General features: G+C 33.3%; 1 protein-coding gene across 1 annotated transcript; it reads right to left on the minus strand.

Moving 5' to 3' along the window:
* Positions 1-9,882: 9,882 nt before the first annotated feature.
* On the minus strand, positions 9,883-24,483 carry LOC119835949. The gene is made up of 11 exons (XM_038361082.1): positions 24,338-24,483; positions 23,695-23,810; positions 22,944-23,050; positions 22,376-22,488; positions 21,880-21,971; positions 20,976-21,067; positions 15,462-15,699; positions 15,016-15,137; positions 14,505-14,763; positions 13,916-14,110; positions 9,883-13,556 (listed from the first exon to the last, which is right to left on the minus strand). Exons 1-11 carry the CDS (start codon positions 24,481-24,483, stop codon positions 13,339-13,341), a joined length of 1,698 nt encoding a protein of 565 aa, XP_038217010.1. The 3' UTR covers positions 9,883-13,338.
* Between the last annotated feature and the right edge of the window lie 222 nt (positions 24,484-24,705).

The raw sequence follows: 24,705 nt of genomic DNA on the forward strand, positions 1-24,705 counted from the left end.
TTTTAGAAGTTTCAGAATGAAGCAGATTTACAATCAGCGCTTATGCCACAAGAATTGAATCCGGAGTTTGTTCCAGATAAGGTCAAGTATATTATATAAACTTTATATTTCAACACTTAATCACTACATAGTATAAATATATTTCATTCGTTTCATTTCATTTTAAAACAATCGCTTTTCGCCGTTTGTGTTTGTATGCTTAGATCTTTTAAATCAAGCTATATTTCGGTGGGTTTTTTTTTATAAATATACGGAGATTATAGATTATACACCTACCGGTATTATAGTTAAAGATGAGGTGAGGTTTTACTACGATTAAACGCGTGCGAAGCTTCCTAACCTATAGAAGGTTTGAATGCGAGTAAAACTGCAGGTTACCGATAGTTATGTAACAGGATTCTCTTTGACTGATCAAATAATTGATATAGTTTAAAAAAAGCTAAATACCACACTCACTTGCTTTTTTAAAAAGTAAATGTGCGTAAGGAAATTATGATTTTATTTATAACTAGCTGCGCTCCGCGGTTTCACCCGCATAAGTCCGTATCCCGTAGGAATATCGGGATAAAAAGTTGCCTATATACTATTCCAGTTGTCCAGCTATCTACGTACCAAATTTCATTGCAATGGGTTGAGTAGTTTTTGCGTGAAAGAGCAACAAACACACACATCCTTACATACTTTCGCATTTATAATATTAGTAGGATTATACGTAGGTAATCCTGACGACCCTAATCAAAACCCGTTTAAAGTGGGTTAAAATCTAGTCTGAAAGAAAAACAAACAAACAGGTGAAGCTTTATTCTCTCTGATATTTTATATCAAGACAGAAGTAAATAGACTTTTTAGCAGAATAGATAAGATAAAGAATATACAGATTTTTTTTTCACTAAACCGTCTATGGTGAAAACACAACATTGTGAAATACAGTACGAATTCCAAAAGAATGTAGCTAGAAGAGGCGGTCTTATCGCCTTTAGCGATCTCTGCCAGACAACCATTTACCTGTTATTAAATTTAGTCACATTTCAGGATGGCCCACTCCGTGCGATATTTCCAATAAGACAGCGACGCGACGTATACGACACGACATCACTATACGACACGACGACGCAAGTGAAGTCGTACAGTCGTGTCGTCGCTAGCGTTGTCCTAGCCATATCAGCGTTGATTGAAATTGTAGTTTATATTCTGGAGACTTATTGGCTTATCTGATTAAATACAATATTTACTAAGGTGCTTTTTTTACTTCACTACTAACACGTGTTTTTCTCCCAGTGTTTAATTAATTCAACACGGTATGCAGGAATGGTAGAATTCCTCCGATTTCCTCCATCGACAAAGTTTTTTTGGAGCAGACTCAGTCGACTGGCCGGCCGACAAAGGCCCTGTCGCGATGGAATAATGGAAAGTCGTATATTAGTAGTTTAGTAGTTAGTTATATATTATCTTTAGCCATAATATTCATAACATTAGTTTTAAATTTATATAGCTACCTAGCTATCCGCCTGTCCTAAGAATTGAAATCCTACTACTGTTTTTATAGTAGACTAAGCCAAGGAGCTGGGCCATCTATTAAATGACCTTCACCCCAAGAGTCTCATTCCAAAAACGTCAATGAAAAAGATCTTTCAAAATTGCATACCCATAAGAATCAATTGAACCCTATTTAATAAGTGAGTCGACCGCAAATATGCGTAAAGTTTAATCAGCGGCTACGGATATCAATAGCACCATATAAATGGGCGCTCAGATCGCTTCCCCACCATCGGCAGCAGAATGAAGTGGCTTGTGTTGTTGTGTGCTGTGTTCGCACTGCTGATCCCAGCTTTGGTAAGGAGTTTTGTTGTAAATGTATTTAGTTAATGTCACTTTAATAATCGGTGAAAAGCTGTTAGTCCCTTTATAATGTGTGTTTCAATTTGTCATCATTTTTACTAGTAAATTTGATAAATAATTTCATTACCAATTGATACTGGTGAAGGAGAGCAATGTGAAGTAGCGTGACCTATGAGTAAAAAGATCCTTTAAAGATCTTATTAATTATTAAAAAGAATGGTTAGTTTTTATAGAACACCTTCTGGATTATTTCGAACTAACTAGTTATCCCTTTTTCATATTCTATTATATTATTATATATTATATATATTAACACCTAGAACCCCGCAATTTATTAATGATAGCCTGAATCCTCATAAAGCTTGTGTCCCTCCAATGATAACAAATATCCCTGTTTAACCTCCTTTCGACCGCCTCCTTGGTACAGTGGTTAACGCGTGAGCGTAAAACCGAGGGGTCCTGGGTTCAATTCCCGGTGGGGACGCACAAACAAAGTGTCTCGGTCTGCCAGGACACAGAAGGCTGATCACCTACTAGTCCATAAAGAAAATTAGTGAAACAGATGTACATCATCTCCCCTATACCCCACTAGGGGCCACGGGATTTCACTAACCTCCTTTCGCCAGTAACAAAAACCATACTATAAAATGGTGACATGACGACGTGAAAAAATGTACACAAGTACATACACACTTTCGCATTTATAACACACCAGCTGTTCGCCCCGGATTCGCCCGCGGTACAAATATAGCCTATGTCACTCAGTGAAGTTTCTTTTTAATGGTGATAGAATTATTGAAATCGGTTCATTGGTTTTTGCGTGAAAACTTTGCGAACATATAATCCTTCATAATATTAGTATAGATATTTGACATTGGTGTTTTTACAATGAATTCATAATTTCAGGGAGATCAACCAGCAGGATACGTTGATTACACTAGTAGATATGCTGAGTTGGCTTCTCCAGTACCATCAAATGTTAACGTGGACGACTTGGTTGCAAGCCTCCGCGCCGCCAGCAACCATGCCTGATTTCCTCCAAATATCTGCCCCGACTTTATCCCACTAAATAACGAATTTTGATTGGATCAAAAACTATGCTTGCTTTGTAGGTTAAAATTGTTTATTTATTAAAGTGTGAAGCGTGCTTTTGTCATACGTATTATGTTTTATTTGATTCCTGTTAAACTCAATGTGATATTCACTTCGATTGAGCGGGGTTTTATGTTACTAAAATTTATACAGTAACACCACAGATAATATTACAGAGGTAACACCCTGCACTATCAATTTCGATATTTCAGACTGGTAGCTTTTCTTATTTCCTTATTGGTATTTATCTACTAAAGAGATTTTTAAAATCTCTCGAGCATATTTAACGGATATATTTAAAGAACTTAACTTTAAAAGCACTTTTTTATAAGTTGATAAAATATCTTCTTCATTTACTGCTAAATTATACTTACATTAAGTTAAGGGATTCGAGAAAATTTGTCATAATATAGTATTTTATTTAATAAAGCTAAAAATGGTCTACAATTTTTAACAGGTCATTACAATTTTGTTTATATCTTGAAAAACTGCGTATAAATTTGAACTATCGTCCATATTATTGAATTAGGGCGATAGAGTTCACTGAAAGGTGCGTAAGAATTCGAAACAATACATTTTCAACAAGATACCAAATGAATAAAGCTGTTGACTAAAACTTGTTAATATTCATGTCTCATGGAGTGGAAAGCATCGAACGCCTAGCACAGGTCTAGTAGCTAATTTAGACGATCGTTGTTTCTTTTTATTTATAAATTTATTTATAATGTGGGTAAAAACAAACAAATGTTTAAATAAATAAATATTTAAATTCAAGTTATATATTTGCGTCGGGAAGGAAAATGTCTTTCATAAATAAGGTTGATGTCGGAAGGGTGGGATCGTGGTGCCTCCCTCCTTGCGTTTCGGCCTATTGGTATATAGTCATATGGTACCTGAAATACAATTTTTATGCAATTACGATTATCCTGAATTCCTAATAATAAGATAATTGCGAAAGTAACTTAGTCTCTTTTTCACACCTAAACCACTGGACGGATTTGGATGAAATTTGGCAAGAGAATAGTGTGTGACTTGAGTAACGACATAAGATAGTTTTTATGCCGGAATTCCCACGGGAACGGATACTATGCGGGAAAACGCTTAAGACTGTCTCGACCTTTCCTTTCGACTATACAGGCAAAGCCGCGGGCAGAAAGATAGCTAATATATAATAGATATAAATTCAAATTCTTTATATTTATCGCATGAACTTATTGAAAGCGTATGATAGTTTAGTTTAGAAGAAAGAGCCTCTAGTTTTAATATCTCAGCAGTCATGATTAATGCACATTAAAAAAATATACTCGCTATCTCTCTCTAACTTACAATTTTTAACTAACGAGAGTAAAAGAGAAGTTAATTATGTGATAAACTTCAATGCACCTGGACTATAATTTGACGTGACTTAATGTTATTAAGTACTAGCTGCGGCCCGCGGTTTCACCCGCATGAGCCGTATCCCGTAGAAATATCGGGATAAAAAGTTGCCTATACGTTATTCCAGTTGTTCAGCTGTCTACGTACGAAATTTCATTGCAATCGGTTCAATAGTTTTTGCGTGATAGAGCAACAAACACACACACATCCTTACAAACTTTCGCATTTATAATATTAGTAGGATAGGATAACTTAGGCTATTCAATATAAAAAGCATAAGCCCTCAAAATATTCTACACTAGCTGTTCGACCCGGCTTTGCGCATAGTATGTCAGTAAACTAATTAATGGTGAAAGAATTTTTGAAATCGGTCCTGTGGTTTTTGAGTGATAACTCTTTTTGATATTAGTGTAGATTATAGTCTAAAAAAGGCACGATATCATCAAATAATATATACTACTAGCTGACCCGGCAAACGCTGTTCTGCCTTACTCTTATCCTTAAGGGGTATGAAAAATAGATGTTGGCCGATTCTCACACATACCCAATATGCACACAAAATTTCATAAGAATCGGTCCAGCCGTTTCGGAGGAGTTTGGCAACGAAAACTGTGACACGAGAATTTTATATATTAGAAGATACATCTTGATTATTATACGGAAGCGCATTAACCGACGGGGCACAAAAGAGGGTCATAAAGGGGATCGATCGGCGCAACAGGTGTGATATTCACCAGCCCCACACCCCATTCAGAGAACAGACTCCATTTTGTGTCATTCCACGTATCGGGAAATGTTTGTATGTATATTTGTAGCCATTTCACTCAAACAGTATTCAACAAATTTGTGTAGAAATAAAATTATGGGTACAAACTCATGTTTATGTATTTATATACAAAGAAAAGTTAAAAATCTAATAAGACTATAAACACGATAAAATCAACTATACAGGGCTTCCTATACAGGGTGAACGTAAGGAAATTATTCAATTCGATCCTAATCAGGATAATGAAATAAACTCATTGTCGCCGATCCTTAAAAATGTACACAGTATGAATTAAAAGTTTAGAGTGGGGCAAAACCGAGTTTGAAGATTTTACATACAAACAAACAAGCATACAAACATACAGATGAAACTTATAATAAAAATGTGTGTATGTACTTAGGTATGTGTTAAAATTTAAATACTTCTTTCTTAATTAAAAAATATTTTTTTACAGCTCTTGTAAACGACACAAAGAGTCTAAGCAATAGATAAGCTAATAGATAATAAATTAAATACAATTCTGATACCAATATACATTATTTACCTGCGCCCCCACGCTCACAAAAGCTGCCACGATCAAAATAATCGCATAAATAATTTTCATTGCCGTCCACTTTTATGATCCGACGTTGAATAACTCCGAAGCTAACTTCCACCTAATTGAATTTCGCAATTTAATTTTAAACCAATTATATTTAAACCAATTAACTAAGAGCTATTGACTCATTTCATCCACGGTAACCTTTGAAGCAGCTGTAATGTAAATGTTATCAAAATATTGTTATAATTCTCGCAATTAGCGGTCGATAGGATATGTATTTTAATAATGAACAATATCATTTTTTTGTGATTTAAATCTATGAGAACAGAAGCAAATTGAGGTTTTAACTGGAATTGCCTAGTCATCTTTATACATCATCTATCAAGATGGAAAATACATTAATAATTATTTTCTACAAAAAAGATTACTGACATATGCCGATTATATGAAGATTACTGCGTACCGCCGTATTCCAAAATGAAACCAATTTCCTATTATATCAAACATAAAAAAATTACGTCAATTGGTTAAAACCCACCGAGTTATTCAGTTACAAAACTCCTTCGATTTTGAGAATCGGTTATCAAATCGAAATTGTGATGAAAACAACAAAATACTCGTAGTATGTTTGAAGGGATTTCTTCAAAATAAAATGGAAAATAAAGACAGAGTGATATACATATAGTAATTACAAATACTATTCGATAACTTTATGTAGATAAGCCTGAAGGCTGAATCAAGTTATCGAAATGATTACGGCACCTAACATTTACACTGGAGGTATACTAACTTCCATAGTGAATTAGTTGGACAATATTGCAAATCTTAAATACAAAGAATATTAAAGAAGTCCTTTTATATTACGAAATATAAGTAGTTTTCTAGTATTTTAACGCGTTACTCTTAGATATTGCAATAATAATAAAATATGAACCGGTCATTTTCAGTAATCGTTTTTAACACGTGCATGAAGTCACATTACAAAACAATTACAATATTAAGATGTTTTAAATTGAGTATTTAAATATTCCTTTTTTTTTAATTAGCTGAAGCAAAAAGTATAGAAAAGAATAAGGTTTGTTTTTTATAAATCGCTATGAAAAAAAAACAGGATAACGTTATATCCGTACTATTGTGTTGGTGTTAAAAAATAAATTACCTTATCTTACAACACATCGTATACCATATTATTTACTATTAATTAAATTAATTTCCCCTTAAACAGATAGTATATATAGTACAAACGTAGTCCACAATGTGCACAACTGGCCAATTTCACGGAATATAATTACGTCTACACAAAAACATTACAAAAATTACCCTCATCGTATCAAGACTCCAATATACATTAAATTGTTTTATTTAAATTTCATCACATGGCTATAATCATCAAAACAGTATGGCATTGTAAAAATCTCGTTAAACGAACATTTATAACTCGATCGAGCTTCGGTTGTAAACTAAAAAATGTGACTACAACAGCGTCCTGAAATGGGTTTTGTTGCGACATTGATCGTACTGTCCCTATATCCTTTTGTTTTTATGGCTGCTGTAAGTTTGTACATGTTTGTATATAATAACTTAAAAATATCATCAACATGATAATATGTTATTCTGAAATGAAGTTTGCTACAATTATATAATATATTTAGCTTGGTAGTTTGAAATCTTCCAGTATAAGTTGTTATTATTGTGTAGTGTGATGCTTCACAACTTTCTTTTTTTATGTCATAGCGGGCAACTGAGCTGGTGGTTCGCCTGATGGTATGCGATCACCACCGACCAGGAACATTTGCTAAGATAGTGCTTCTGCGAATGCGCTGTCCGCTTTTATGGGGTCAGGAATAAGGAAAGGATCGTCGACTGGAAAATAGGATTGGACTGGGAAGGGCTAGGAGAAGGAAACGGAAAAATAGTCATTTTAGTCCATATTTCAGAATATCGGGACCTGATAAGCGTTCATATAGATACTCATATTCTTACTAAAGCTTTTTGGACTCCACAGGGCAATTTATTGCCCTCATTACAATATGTTAATTTTTTCCTGGAAGTGAATATATTTATGTTTGTTTTTCGATCGCATAAATTCGTCAATTCTCTAATTTATTTACTTTGAATTCCAGCCCCAGCAACCAGAAATTAATGATCAATACGAGGTTTCGCAAAAAGCGGACACACATATTACCATACCAAAATTCTCTTACGTGTCTGAGGAAATAGAAATTTCCAAAGATAAAAGACCTGAGCAAAATCTTCAAACTGCAAAACCTACGTTGAAGATAACCTATCAAATTCTTCACATACTGACTGCACCCATAGGAAAGCTTCTAACGGAACCCAAAGTTCTGATGGTTCTAAAGAATATTGGTACTTGTATAGTGAATGGAGTGATGGAGATTATTTCTTATTATTTCCCTGCTCCTCTAATGCCTTTAATAGCGACTGCAGCTGGTATGTTAATACCATTTGAACCCGTTGTAACTCTGCGGCGAAGAATGCCTGTTACTAGTTACAGAAGAGCTATTAAAACCGCTGTAAACAGCTTCTTGGACACCTTTGGTTCCTATAATGTGCATGATTTTGATGACGATCCTTATATGACAAGGCGGTTCAATAGAAGATTTTTAAATGGAGCATCGGAGGAGAATTCTAAACAGTAAAACTGTTTTAAAATCGTACCGGAAATTTTCATTAGAATTTTCGTTTAAATCATTAGGTAACTGTCTAATTGGTTTATGAGTAACTGTATACGGGAAATCAAATATAAATCTTGCTTTACGGAAATTCGATCTCTTCACATTATTTATTCCTTTCAAATTCCACTTTTTTTTAATGTAAAATCTCAGAATACGAAACGAAGAAATGTACGAGTTTGGTGATATAAAAAATATTTAAACATTACAATAATATACTCGTAGTAGGTAGCATTAGTTTGGATTTTTCTCCAGAGCTGTTTCATTTAAAAATTGTTATAACATTACAATGACTTTGGTTCAATGCAATTTATTATTCGGCATCTAGATTGACGTTAGCCATCATGGTCATTGTTCCGAAGAATGGACAGAAAAACGTAGTTTTCACAAGAGTTCCTGTGCCCTCTCTCAATGTTCTTGGCGGTAAATTAGCTACAAATACTCTTTCAAATACCTTTTTCTTACGATTAGGCTGTTTACGCTTGGGACCAATTCTTTTGACTTCTGCTTTAGCATTTCCTTTTATGTCTGTGATTTTAGATGGTGGAACTGTTCCACTTTTGTTTTTGTTATCTATGCTATTTTGTAAATTTTTTCTTAAATTTGGAACATGTTCTATACCATGCCAGTAATGTCGGAATCCGTTATTGTCCATAAAAACTCTTTTGGTGGGAAAGTTTATGTTATATCGTTTTTGAATGACATCCTTAAAATGATCTCTGACAATATGAATGGTTGGTTTAAGGACATTATACTTCTCGTCTCTGAAAGTAATTTCTGATATTTTCTGTAAGTCTATGTGTTCGCGAAATTGGCAGACTATTGGTTGATTCTGAAAAGAATTTATCAAATAATACAAAGAAAAAAATTATATCAAATAAATGGTAAAAAAAAATGTTGTGACGACTGAAAAATGCTTCTAAAAGGAGACATTGAATCAATAAATGTTTGAGTTTGAAAAATATTTATAAAGAAGGAAGGTCGTCGACTATAATCAATATTACAATAATGGGTGGTGTTTCCAGTGCTTCTGGACCCATCCTTTTAAGAAAGGTAACAGAGCGTATAAAAATTTGTTCTTTCTTTTATCATTTCTTGAACCATTGACAAGAAAAATTATCAGATGAAGAGACATAATTAATGTAATTAAAAATAAACATGAATGTGTATTGTAAGCAGATCAAATACCATTAAATAAATCAATTAATATCTATGGATTACTCACGTAGAAATATAAAACGCATATGGTAATAAAAATAGCCATGACAAAACGAATAAAAATCGATTCGTCAGAGTTTGTGATTATTTTGATATCAACTTGTATGATTCAAGTGAAGCTAGAGTTATGATTGTAATGAAAATAGATTTGATTGCATTTTCTTAAATCGATCATGTAGGTAATTCAATTAATTGAATATAACATGCCGTACGAAATAGCTTGGTTTTAATATGGAGTTTATTTTCTTTCCATTTTATATAATGCTTGGAAAAATTTATATAAAGACATGAATAAAAACATCTTATTTGTATATAAATTAGTATGGTAAAATAAAAGACAAACGGTTCGATCGAATAATAATAATTTATTAATTACCAAGTCATAATAGTTTGGTTGCTAGAAAAAATAAAAAAAATATCTAAAAAGGCATTTATTAATGTAGTCATTTAATACAATACGTGCAAAATTCTTATCATGCGTCTATTAAATTAAAAATACATTAATTTAAAGGCATCTATACACTTAATGAAACAACGTTTATATTTACCAAGGTATTTTTATATCCATAAGTGTATACACAGCCTAATTGTCACAGGATACCAAAATAAGTTACTCATTATATTTATGTACTAATCTGTATTGACTTGACTTGACTTTTAAAACCATTCCTTTTACAAAAATTAGGCCTTCCATTTGGCATAGATGAATAATAAATGAAAATAGGCCTTTACAGATTTCATTGACGGCCGTTGCCAACAGATGGCGCGATAATGAAAGAGTAACTTAATGGTACCACCGACAGCTACAAATTTTTGTTATATTTTTAAAGAAAATATGCAGTTTATTTTGACTAGTTACTTGGTGGATATGTCACTTCAATACCTAAGTCAGTGGGTAAGAACTACGCTATTTTAATTACAATAAGAATTACAATTACTTTCGCTATTATTTTTTTAGAATATCCGATTATTATTAGACTCGGATATATATAACCCTTTAAATGTTTCAAATTTAGAAGACATTTTTTGTCTGTAGTCTATAGTAGTGCGCTGTCGAAACGTCGATGACATTTCGTTTTTCCTCAAATTTCCGATTGTTTCTAAATTACATTTTTATAATTCATCGATTCCGGTTAACATGATGTTTTATCTATATTGTCATTCATAATACTTTTAATTCGTGGTTTTTATAATGAATTTTAGTTTATGTTAATTCAGTGATATTTAAGGCAATGTGTTGTGTAAAAAATATTGTATTATTTCACAAATTATATATATAAAAACGTACGCTTATTAGTTCATTTCTCATACTTTAATCACGAGCGCCTGGCAGCATTTGAAAATTCCGTCCTTACACCGAAATAATTGCACCTCGATAGACATTATTTAGAATTTATAAGATCATTCGTGTTTAAGCTCTTCTTAAAATAAACCGTCGTTCAAGTAAAAATTGCGAAAATCTTCAAGAGATTTATAAAAAAAATTATTTACACGATTTGTCTATGGCTATTGACTGTATGATAGAATGAATTCAAAGTTCGTTTACTATCACTGGCCATGTACTGAGACTGTATTTACAAGTTGTAATACTTAAGACTCGGTCAAAGATTTCCTTTTAATTCTATGAACATAACCATACAATGTATATAACCATGTATTAAGTAAAAAGCGGTTATTTTAACATAAAAAACAGACACTCCACCATCAGCATAGATATAGATAGCCAAAAAAAATATAATTGGATATATTTAAATATTACACGAACGTAAAAGGAATAGGTTTTATTCAAAATGATTGACATGAATTCCAATATTTTTTAGTAGGAGATAAAACGAAATCTATTGAACAGAATCCATTCCAGCACACCGCCCATAGACAATTATCCTAATCATATTGCAATATCATAAGTCAAAGTGTCAAAATTTATTACAAATATACGTAATTATGAAAAATATAATCTATGTGAACAGCTAAGTATAAGATACCTATCATATGAAAATATATTTACTTATAGTTAAATATTATTGTATAGATACAATACTGAGATGGGAATTCTAACGTAAAATGGAAGCGAAATAAATATATAACTTAGCTAATTCAAATCGTAATGCTAAATATTTACGGTTCATATTTGTTTGAGCCTCAATGGCCACTATGAGCAATTTTAAATTGCCTTTGTCTCGATCGAAGTTATTTGATCTCTGTGACATTTGTTTGTTTTTCTTTTTATAATTTGTATTTGTTGGTTTAGTAACCAAAGATATTCTTTGGCTAAAAAATAATGCTTTTTTTCTTAAACGTAGTTCTTCATAATGTTAACTGCATTGAAAAATCAACTCTAAGATCATTATAATACGATATATGTGTATGCGTGAAATGTCACTATGACAGGTCATATGTTTACAAGTAGTAATAATTGAGTTTATTTGGAAACGATATTTCGATTGTAGGCAATATCGATACGATTAAAATAATGCTCTTTCTTTATAATAAACAAACATTTCACTGTTTTCGATCTCATGTAAGGAAATAAGCTGAATTAATAAGAAAATAAAGTTTACATAGTTATTTTTGACTAAATTTTCGTGTTTATGATTTTAAAAAAAATGTTTTCATTTTGATTCTTCAGTTATTTATTAAAACTAAATTAAAGTTGAAATTGTATATTTGTAATTTAGATCCGAATTTTAGCGTAAACGTCAGAGCGTCCTAGATAACTTTTTAAAAACAAAAACAAAATAACTTTTAATAAAAAAAATCATAATATTTTTAATTTATAATAACGTGGGTTTTACTTGGAAGCCTGATTTAAAAGAAATTATATATTTTAGCGTTAATAATTCAACATAATAAATAATAATACAAGATAACAATATAACAATTGAGATTTTGTAGACATAAAAATCAATAATTAATTATCTTTACAATATTTCCTACCAGACTGAAATGTTATCATTAACCAGGCCCAAACCTAGAATCTATAGTACTTGTTTGAATCATTACAGCAATATTACTTCAATTATAAATTTACTTACACGCATTTAGAATTTGAACGAATTTTTAAACCACAATTTCAACTCACTTCCATGAATTCGTTACTAAGATAAGTCCAAAAAGATTCAATCATATTAAAAATAAGGTTGACAATCGCCATTTTAAAATCCAAACTATACAATATTTAACAATTGCAAATGGCCGTTACGTTAAATTTTCTACATATACAAATATTTTTTTTTTTTCAAATTCACTAAATACATTTAACAAGAAATTCTAGGCGAATTTATATTAAAAGGTACAATTTTCATTCGTAATTGCTTATTAATTTGATCTTAGAGTCACATGTGAAACACGTTATTTTAAAAGCTTTCATCCATTATTGGGTATTATAAGGTTGAGAAGACCCGTTCCATATAATAAATAACCAATGTTTAAGAAAAACCCGCCGCGACATTCTATAAAAATAAAGCTGCCAATATAAAAATCATTATTGAAAATAGCAGATTAAACTAAGTTAAACGGTTAATTAAACAGCCGTTTATTTATAAACACTGGTTACTTTACAGCACAAGTATCATATATACAAATGGTCTTTAAAAATTGACAACAAACAAATAAAACAGAAGCACCACAAATGCTTTTTAGTCACAATCAATAAAGTCGTATCCGTGCCAATAATAATGGCACATTCGAATAACCCGTGCCAAACGTGATGGTATATTAAATTGATTATTCAATCAAAGAAAAGCGATTGAAACGACACAGTCCATCCAATGTTCGTAAAATTTTTCACTCAGCTAGAACAAAATGTCAAACTAGCACTTATTCTGCACTTTAGTACCAAACTCGTGTAGAATATCGCACGCCATTTCTAGATCGTTCCGCGTGATGCCTAACGCTCTCACGACTATGTCTTTTGGGTAGCCTTCGTCGACTAGACGCGCTATGTAGTCGAGATTTATGTTTTCATATGATACGTTGTCGTTGTACTTCCTACCGTGTTTGTCGTGGGTGAGTGGGTTGATTTTTTTCGCTGGAAAATAGAATGAAACATGTAAATAGACGAGATTATATGTTATCTATGCTATGGTATACTATAATGTGTGTTAGTAAGGAAAGGATGGAAAAATATCAAATAATTGGATGGCCTAAAACGGGTAGGGATAGGATTAATAAAAATTAACAAGGAATTTATAAATGCGGTTTATTAAAAATAATTTAAAGTACTAAATTATTTGTCCTAGATTTAGATATTGTTATATATTGATATTGTATAGATAGATATTGTATAGACTACAATGCAAGATGCAATAAACCAAATTACTTTAAAAAGTCTCAAAAAAACCTTCACCACGCCGAAAAAAACAAAAAAAATGACAAAGAAACACTCACGCGCAACAGCCAATTCATTTTTCTCACTGCCAACATTCTCATAGGGCGGATCCTTCACGTCTTCAGATGGGAACTTAGGCATAGTAGTCGACTTGGTCGGCTGGTGGTCGACACTAGTCGTAGTCGGCAAAGATCTCTGCCTGGGAGGCGCTCTGTTGTCACGCTCTCGGTCGAAACTCCTTTCTTGTATTCGATCTGAAATTTAAAAGAAGGTGTAACCAGAAGAGTAAAAGGTATTTATAATTATATTACTTCATAATTGAGAAATTTTTAAGGAATAGCAAAACATCTATCACGAGGAGGGATCCTGATTTCTCAAAGATACATCCACTTTATATTCGGTTACTTGTTAGAATACTAAATGTACATGATAAGTAAAAGTAAGAACAAAATATTTCATTTTGTATAGGAGCGATCCTAAATTTTTTTAGTGTTTTGATATTTAAACCTTGCATATTATATACTTGTAATCTTATCTGTATGAAACAGAGGTAGATTACAGTCCGGATTAGCTTATAGGCTACTTTTCACCCAGGTACCACGCAAATGACGCAGCGGGTTACAGCTAGTATACTATAAAACAACTCACCAGGTTTGTCTGGCCGTTCCGGAGGTCGGAATTCCGTGTGCCGATCCAAGATCCTATTCTCAGAATTAGATCTTTCGGACCGGTCTATTCTATTGTCCAGTCTATCCGACAATCGATTGTCTAGTCTGTCGTGTATGTATGTCTGTCTGTCTGTTCGTTCATCTTGTCTCTCTGGAGGGGGGGCGGGTAGGGGCCGACTGTTGGACTGGGGGGTGCAAGCTCTTCTGGGCTTTTCGAAAGCTCTGGGGTCGGGGGGTATCTGTAATAAAAATTTTAGTTGGTGATATGAAAGGACTTTCAGTATAATGGTTAAAATGCCATCTAAGAAATGACTTCTTAAGGAAGAATCTTATAAATTGCCATGTAATCTATTTATTTATACTATGAAATCGAAAATTTGGATGTACATTTGATACTTAATTACTGTATTGATTTTGATGAAATTGGCAGTGAAGTTCTCTATGCATTTTACTATAATTTAATAAAAATTATTTTACTACACGGTAGTTACCACTTCATGTCTCGTATCGATGATGCCAGTGATAGTTTCTGTGGAGCCGGTGATGACAGACGTGAGTTTGTGTCGCAAATCCGGTTCTGGTTCCAAGGAAGAACGCCGCCTGGGGTCTGGAACTGACAATTTATGTATATTAATGTATTGTTAAGGCGTGATTCCAAAAATAATTGTAGGGGACAAATGGGGAAAATACGATCAGGAACTGTCGACTCTACCATAGAAACACTTATAGAGATACTAGCATTAGCTATATCTCTACAATAGTCTTAGCGGCCGATAAGCTCTTGCGCTGTGGTAGAGGCGGGGCTCGGAGCTCTCCATATGCACTCTCAGCGGGCGATAAGCTCTTGCGCGGTGGTAGAGGCAGGGCTCGCAGCTCTCCACATGCATTCTCAGCGGGAGACTCTCATTACTGTTGACTCTGTTGTAGAGACACTTACTTATAGAGCTAGCAGCGGCTATATCCTGCACGCTAGACGCCGCTACAATAGTCTCAGCGGGCGATAAGCTCTTGCGCGGTGGTAGAGGCGGGGCTCGCAGCTCTCCATACGCGTTCTCAGCGGGCGCTGGAGCTTTACGTGTGGCGCGGGGCGAGTGCCGCGGGGACGCGCCGGCCGAACGCACGCCGGGACGTAACGCGTCTATTGTCGATGTTGCTGCGTTAAATTCCGCCCAATCCTAATGGAAATAAGGTTGATAATAACTTAACAGAAACGGGATAACTTCTGTTTTGTATTATTAGTTTATTTGCATTGCACTTTTGAATGAAACTAAACGTGTGAATAATTAAAAATAAATTCAGTGGAATCAACTGGCGATGTTATAGCTTTATTAGTAATAAAGGAGGTTAATGTAAGAATACTAACTAGAATTAACGTCCTTTATGATATCACTTAAACATAATAAATTAATGTACGTAATATACTTGACAATACCGGTACATTTGCAAGCCGAATTGGGTTTTAATATGTCAAAGCGTTTAATTCTGCCCAACTGTATTCTTAAATTATCGAGCATAACTTAATATCAATTTAGCAAGACCAGTATGGAAACTATATAGGTGCATCCTGCAAGTCGCTGCGTGTAATTCGTGGCAATGCTGATGTGAAGAAAAAAGCTAAATAATTATTTTACAGTATCAGACGTGGGGTGTCCATGACGTCCTAGAGCAGTACGAATACCACTCTGGGAAAGTGAGGGCGATCGACCACCTATGTAACTCTATCTTCTTCACACTGAAGGAGTCACCTCGAGTTTCTCAGCCCCCAGGAGACTTGTATTTGTGTATATACGTTTTGTGATGCTGTTGCCAGCATTTTGCACTGCAGTCTTGTTTTTTAATTCACTTAGTCATAACTTTTTGTGTTTCAATGAATCACATTAAATACGTTTAAATTTCATCAAAAATTTTAACAAAAATAGAATCTTAAGCACGGCGCTAGCAGACCTCATTTTAAAAAATATTTCTAATTATCACCACAGTGACTTGATTGATGTTTTTAGACAATTGATCATATACAGTACGAGTTAAAAAAATATATTTTATAATATGAATTAGCATTGCTCACAACTATTAAAAAAGTGCCTATACTCACATTCAAATGTGATCCGAAGGGGATGATAAAAATTATAAAAATTATTTTTTCGCAAAAAACTAAACCTTCAAATTGTCAAAACTAGACCAAATTTAAATAGGACCACACGAAACATACAAACACGGCTTTCAAATACAAAAAGAACCATCAAATTGGTAGACTCAGTAGAAAGGTCTGCGATCACATAGCCCCAAAAATAACATCAATAAAGTGTAACAAAAAAGTGAGTAAATAAAAAAAAAATAAAATAAAAAAAAGGAATGCGTGCGATTCACACACGATAGAAGTGAAACTTCAGTAAATCGACAAAAGAATGAGATGAATATACATAAAATGTAAAATATTATGTATATTTCTGTCTCATTCTTTGCCGGCTTCATTCTACACATTTTTGTATTTGTGTCTCTTACCTGTCGTTTCTTCCGTTGCATCAGGTTTAAAATCACAACGATTCTAAAGAAGTTTCACTTCAAAAATAAAACCACAACAACACAAAAATGAAACAAAAAAAAGCGCCACATATCACCCAAGCGTATATTGTCAACCTTCAATTACACTTAAATAATAAATAATCGGAAGAAAATTGATATAAAAATAACATAATATTAATATGAGTAACTTAATAAGTCTAGAAATCTAATAATACCCACACTGGGATAAATAATGATGCAACTTCTTAAATCTTCCGAAAAGGAAGGTACTGACAAAATGTTCTGTCTCTTTCTTGCTTAGTCAAATGTTTTTATGTGAGTGAAAGAGACAAACATATCAACGAATTGATTATTTTTATTTTATTCTATTACGTAAAATAATTGATTATATTGTAATAATCTAGAAAAATCTAGAATATATGTCATCTTGATTTTTATTCAAGGACTAATTTAATAATATTATTTTTTCGTACAATATAATTTAAACAACATTCCTTACTTTTATTCGAAAAAAAAACATAATCATTTATTATCTTAACTAGATTTACACAATATTCAAAACTGCATTGAAAATAATAAAGCCGCTTAGCGTCTACGAAATATATAATACAACGAAAAAACTACATAATTAATTTAAGTACCTAAGTTTATTTAATTAAAAAAAATAAATAAATAAAAAACTTCACAATACAACACTTTCAAATATTTATCAATTTTACCGATTCATTAGATTTAGCCGATAAAAAAAACAACTTTATCAAAAATACAAGTAAATTTTATAAAAATTCACGCATAGAACGAACGCTAAACAACTAAGCTAATACAACACAAATGCATTGAAACAAAAATAATATAATTAACGTTAGAAAAATATTTATAATAGTATATAATATATACATAACAATTTAGGAGGGACTAGCCATATCCATTCGCAATCGTATGGAATCTGTAACTCGTATACACACGAGCGAAATCCTATCCTACTAATATTATAAATGCGAAAGTTTGTAAGGATGTGTGTGTGTTTGTTACTCTTTCACGCAAAAACTACTAAACCGAACGCAATGAAATTTGGTACGTAGGCAGCTGGACAACTGGAATAACGTATAGGCAACTTTTTATCCCGATATTCCTACGGGATACGGACATACGCGGGTGAAACCGCGGGGCGCAGCTAGTATGACATAATTCTATTATTCAAAAAAATTATAAATATGTCCATTTTAAATTGCATTTATGGACAAGTCAAATAACAAGTACAGTGAGTAAACGACATAGCCCAAACCTACCAGGGTAATTTTATTTTTCTCTGAATTTGCGATACAGAGATTTTGTTGTCAAAAGAAAAAACTCTAACTTTTCTCTTAACTTAACTATTCTTATCCAGCCTAGCACCTAAATTCTATGAAAACAGTTTTATTGAATATATCTTTATTTCTTGAATGTTAATATTATTATTATATTTTACTGTCAACATATCCGGAGGGTTACCACGACGTCTTAACGCAGGAGTTATTCCCGTGTGAGTAAAAAAAAACAAGAGTTAGATAGGTCGTCTTGCGCCGTCAATTTTTAACACTGGAATTACTCCTGCTTTAAGACGTCATGGTTTGCCACCTGGTTAATGAAGCGTAACGTAACGACATCACATGCAGGACGAACATTCCGATACCGGACATTCACATGCTGGAGTTAAATGCAAATCAAAAAATATATAATTTTTGTTTTTTTTTTTTTACGACAGTAAATAAAGAATTGTACTTTTTCTAGTGATTTTTTTTTTTAATCAAAACGACTTACTCCATAACTATGTCATAAATAATTTTAAAAAATCTGTTATAAATAATTGTCGTTAAAACGAATGATAAATATAATTTAACAACAGTTTTGATCTAATCAAATTGTCAACAAAAAAAAAAGATTAAAAAAAAACATACGATATATGACATGCAACATTCCGTAAGAAAAGCGAATGGATGTGTCGAGACCCTGTTATATTATATTAACTGATAAATGCAATCAATAAATCATACATATTCATATATTTAAATATAATTATGTTGTTTGATTCGTTCCCAATAAAAACACTTGAACTACACATGTATTAAAATAACAACAGCGAGTACAGCTATAAGAGTACAGATATAGAAAAAAACACTGTCTTTATCTCAATATAATTGAATAAAAAATACTTAACACTCTTCGTCAAAAGTTATTTAAATCCTTATTTTTTATTCTCTTAAAGTATTAAATGCTAATGACGAATTATTTTATATTATCTTTATTAAAATGTTATATCATTATAAAAAAAAAAAATGCAATTTTGTATATCTAGTAGATAATAACGTAGATACATTAGTCAAAATATTGTAAAAAAAAAAACAATAATTTGGTGTGTATATGACACGTGATGAAAAAAAAACATGAGTCGAATAAAATGCGTATCATTAAAGAAAAAAAAAATAAAAAACACAAGGCGGACACAAACTTATCGCAAAGTATAAAACAAACAAGCGAACAAATCAAACAACAGGACATCACGGATGGAATGTATACGATAATTGCGTTTAAAGAATGGCTAGATCACAATTGTGAATGTATTTATAAGATTTCTTGTGTAAATTGAAGCATATGAAACTATTTGAAAAATGATATGGGTCAAATACATTGAAAAAATTCGAGATTTTTTTTTTCTATAAAATTTATATATTTTTTTAAATTGGACGAAAGCCAATGTTATTTATATTTAATTATAAATTTTTAATAATTATATAATATTAATTTGCAATATCATCCATACAAACTTACTACCATAATTTGAATGGTCATTAACACCATAAAAAAAATTCCGTCTTTAATTACATTATTATTATACATTGCTCGCAATGTATGAACAATTTATACATTCAAATAATCTAGCCATTCTCAGCGCGCAATGTACAACGCAACACAAAATGCAATCGTCCGAACGAAACACGTGCAATCTAAGCATGCGGCGATTTTCTTTCTCGCTTCTGCAAAACAAAATAGTTTATTAATAGATAAATAATTATTCAAGACAAACAATCAGGCAATGAAAAAACAAAACATCCAATCATGCTAGAAAGAGTAAAACAACACATATAAAACGAGGGAAAACGCATGCAAAAATGTATTTTATTTTACCTAGGTAAAAGATTATAATCGCGTCTTTCGTTACTCGTTTGAGTATTCATACAACAGATAACATTTTATTTAATTATATTCATTTGAAATTCAATTTCAACCGACTATCGATATTATATACTTTTAGTCGTGTGCAAAAAAAAAAAAAAAAAAAGAAAATGGGGACATGGTATGTTGAAGCTATTCGTAAATTCATTCTGTATTAGCTAAATTGTCTTTCAACTTTATAGGACTAGTTCTCCGTCAGATCTTAGTTAGATAACCTTTTTGTATTTACTTACTACACAAGTAAAATACATATCATATACTGGCCAATTGTCCCGACACCGTCCGGGTTACACATGTTTGTTCATTCAACGTTCGGACCAACTACCCTCACATTGTTAATAGTTTTTGTGATTGGCTCCTGGGTGGCTGACTAGTTGATTTGTTATCAGCTAACTGCATCAATTAGGCAGTTGTGTAGAATTGCAGTATATTCTTATAAAAAAAAAAAGTGAAATCCCGTGTCCCTTCATGTCCTGGGGTATGGGGCAGATGATATCAATCTGTTTCACTGATCGATTTTCTGTAAAGGCAAGTAGGTGATCAGCCTTCTGTGTCCTGCCAGACCGAGACATTTTTTTTGTGCATTGAACCTAGGACGCCTCGGTTCTACGCTCACGCGTTAACCACTGTACCAAGGAGGCTATCAACATTCTTATTACCATACTAATATTAAACACCCCCCCCCTTTTTTTTTAATTTATAACATATTTCTTACCTCGGCATCATCAATGTCATCCGTGAGTCCGTTGAATGTTGTGTTTCTGGATGACCATCCGTTAGCGTTGCTCGCTATTGTCACTTCCGAACCTGAAAATTCGTTCAAAGTATTGTCAAATTAGGAGGACACGAAAAGAGAATAAGAATTAAAAAGAAAACAGAACAACTTAGAATCTTTTTTTATATGAAAGTATAAAGAAGAGAAAACGAAAATTTTATTCATTCATACGTTCATAATTTTTTATTTTATTTCTTTGCAATAACAAAATCACTCTGAATCACTACATAGTATAAAAGAAAAGTCGCTTTCTCTGTTCCTATGTCCCAATGTTCCTATGTATGCTTAAATCTTTAAAATTACGGGACGGATTTTGATGCGGTTTTTTTTTTGATAGATAGAATGATTCAAGAGGAAGTTTTATGTGTATAATAACATCTATTAAACTACTCCGAATTTAACGCGTGCGAAGCCGCGAGCAAAAGCTACAAAGCTATTCAGTCCCAAACGATATGAATGTTTCATTACATTATTTTTAAAAGGAGGGTAATTTTACTTAGTTTCTTTATAAATTATGATGCTTCGCTCCTATTTGTCTTAGCGCGATGATATATAGCCTATAGCCCTTCTCAATAAACGGCCTATCTGCAGTGGCGTAGCTATCATATGGCCAGGTGGTGCAGTGCACCAGGGCCCCGGAGCTCAGGGGGCCCTCTAACCACAGCTTTGAAAGAGGGGAGGAAGGCGGAAAGAGGCGAGGAGGGCCCGAATCTTTCCCTATGCACCAGGGCCCTTGTCCCTCTAGCTACGCCACTGCCTATCTGACACTGGAACAAATTTTCAAAGCGGACCCGTTGTTCCTGAGATTGGCGCGTTCAAACATATCCTTTATTTCTATACTAACTAGATCCATTGCACCCAGAAGAACCCGACGATCCACTGGACCCAGACGAGTTGGATGACACCGGTCGCACTGCTGTCTTCGTGTTTGCCATTCTGAAATTTTAAATTTTTTATTTTTTATTTAAGCTCAAGTCTCGATACTCAATAAAACCGTGGGTCTTTAAGTGATAGACTTTTTGATTATTATTGTGTTTTATAGGAAAGTAAAAAATAGACGCTCGTCCAGGCTCCAACCAGATGTCAGGATACTTGTTTTATCCCAAGGGAGCATTTAATCGGGATAAAAAATATCCCTGTCCTGTCTGTATACCAAATATCATCAGAATCCGTTCAGTAGTTTCAGCGTGATTGACGGACAAACATTCACATTTATAATATTAGTGTGATTTGGTCCCATATTAAAATCTTAAGTGGTCCTTCTCCGCAGTCATCCATGACCTTTTTCCTCTTTTTTTTTCTTTTTTTTTGTTATTTATTAGAACTCAGATTTGACTCACTTAACATCAGAAGTGGTATTCGGCGGTCGTGGTGGTACAAACGCATCGACCACCACCTGTTCGGTGCCTTTTATTTCGGCTCTGCAGAACGGGCACCCCTGACCCTCGGAATCCTGTAACAATTTCGGTGAAACTCTATTATTCTATCTAAGACATGTAACATATATGTATATATAATTGTCGTGTCGCGGTGTTTATGTGTTGCCTAACGTATCTGAATTGGTTGGATAGAACAAACAAAATATATTTGTTATATTTTGTTTGCATTTTTATTCAGATTCTGTCTATATCCATTTTTTGTTGATATAACTTGTAGTGAAATCCCGTGTCCCCTAGTGGGTATGGGACAGATGATGTACATCTGTTTCAAGGATCGATTTTCTTTACGGACAAGTAGGTGATCAACCTTCTATATCCTACCAGACCCGAGACATTTCTTTCCGTCCCGACCGGGAATCGAACCCAGGACCCCAGGGGGTTCTATGCTCTCGCGTTAACCACCTTAACCACCAAGGACGTGGTGGTCCTAACTAAAATATACAGTAAAAATTAAATAAGATAAACTCACAATCTGCCAAGCCGTGAGGCACGGCGTGCACAATAGATGCCCGCACGGTTCTATGCGTATGTCCTTGTCATTCTCCGCACATATCTTGCACAGTTGGAATGTGCTGCCTGAAACGATATACATAATTATGAATAAACTGAACGTGTCGGTAAGCGGAAAACTCGAGAACGGCTCGACCAATTCGCCAAATTTTTTGTTTTACGTTTTTGTTAAGCGCGGATGGAGCCGGGTGAAAGCATTGGTTTTTGATGAGGTAAACCTTCCTTCGAATTGTTATTGATGATAATGATGATGTTGATGACAATATAGATGACGAAATTGGTTATGGTGATAAAATATTTAAAAAATTAAAAAATAATTATTTCTCAACCATACAATAAACACATACAAACAAAACGTTGGTACCGTACTAAAGGAAAAGGAAAAGTTATATAAATACAAACAAAGAAAAAATATAAAATTTATGTATGTAGCGTGTGTGTGTGTGTGTGTGTTGTGTTATGTCTGTACATGCATGAGTGTGTATGCGTGTGTGTAAGAGTGTAGGTTTGTGATTTATGAGAATGAGAAAGAATGTGACAGTGACGAAAATGATGATGGTGAAAACAGTAATGATTATAATAATGACAATGGTGGTGGTGGCAATATTGAGGATGAAATTGGTGATGGTGATGATGAGCATGGTGATTACGATGGTGATGATGAGCATGGTGATTACGATGATGATGATGGTAATGACGAAACAACGCACCCATCTCGCAGTACAGCTCGTACTGCTCCTGCGTGACCGTGATGTGGTCCTCTGCGGGCGATATGATCGCGCTGCTCAGGTCCGGGTTCGCGTCCCGCCCGTCCGGGTATAGGTAGCTGCGAATTTTGATTTTAATAACGAGACTTGCGTTCATTAGTTAAAATGCTGTATGCCTATAAATGCCTATCAAACGTTTGTTAAAAATTGACTATTCATGAACGCTCGATAAACCATCTATAACTCTAGTATTGCTTGTATATGTTAAAAAAATCACAACGTTGCCACTATAAGAAAGTCTGTCGACGTGATACTGATATCAAATTCACTTATTAAATGAAGTACTTTTAAGAATCCTGACATTTCGTCCTTATAGCACTGTTAACGTCGGTTCTCGGCTCTAACTTTATCATAGTTTCATAGAACAGTTAAGCGGTAAAATACCTACTGTTATGAATAACGTTTTTTTTGGAAGTTGTACTGTAGCGAGCCTGTAAATCAGTTATAGCTTGTGCTCCCAAACCTTTATGTACCATAGTAACTCAGTAAAATGTATAAAAATATTCATATAGTCGGATAGTTATAGATGATAAAAAAAAAATCCTAAACAAAACTATAGTAATACACAGAAAAAAAAATGTCTTACAATCCCTCTCTATAACCATCTAGAAGCGCTTGCACCAAACTCTTGTTCTGGGGTATCGTTTGCAGTATCTCACCGTCGACCGTCACGTAGCCGATGGCCCACTGCCCCAGTCGCGTACAGGACAATCTGGAAATACGTACATACATACAAAAATTTGATAACTTCTATAGCTATATGTCGATCTACATTTAAAATATGAAGAAAAAAGTTTTATTTTTTGTTATTTACTAGATAAAAACAGGAATGATTTAACAACTTTAGACAATTCTTTTACCAGTTTCTACTGCACATTTTTATTGTACAAAATACTCCTTGTATAATATAGGGTTTATATAGATCTACTGCGAAATGGACGCAAAGTGGTCATT

This window comes from Zerene cesonia, chromosome 22 (assembly GCF_012273895.1).
Source record: "Zerene cesonia ecotype Mississippi chromosome 22, Zerene_cesonia_1.1, whole genome shotgun sequence".
Lineage (NCBI taxonomy): Eukaryota > Metazoa > Arthropoda > Insecta > Lepidoptera > Pieridae > Zerene > Zerene cesonia.

Bases quoted from the DNA above. Each gene is read 5' to 3' on its own strand.
- LOC119835949 (XM_038361082.1), bottom strand. From the start codon at position 24,483: ATGTATGTACGTATTTCCAGATTGTCCTGTACGCGACTGGGGCAGTGG. The intron at 23,051-23,694 runs GTGCGTTGTTTC...ATATCGTTTCAG, and splicing joins CGAGCTGTACTGCGAGATGG to GCAGCACATTCCAACTGTGC. The intron at 14,764-15,015 runs GTAACTACCGTG...TTTTTATTACAG, and splicing joins TCGATACGAGACATGAAGTG to ATACCCCCCGACCCCAGAGC.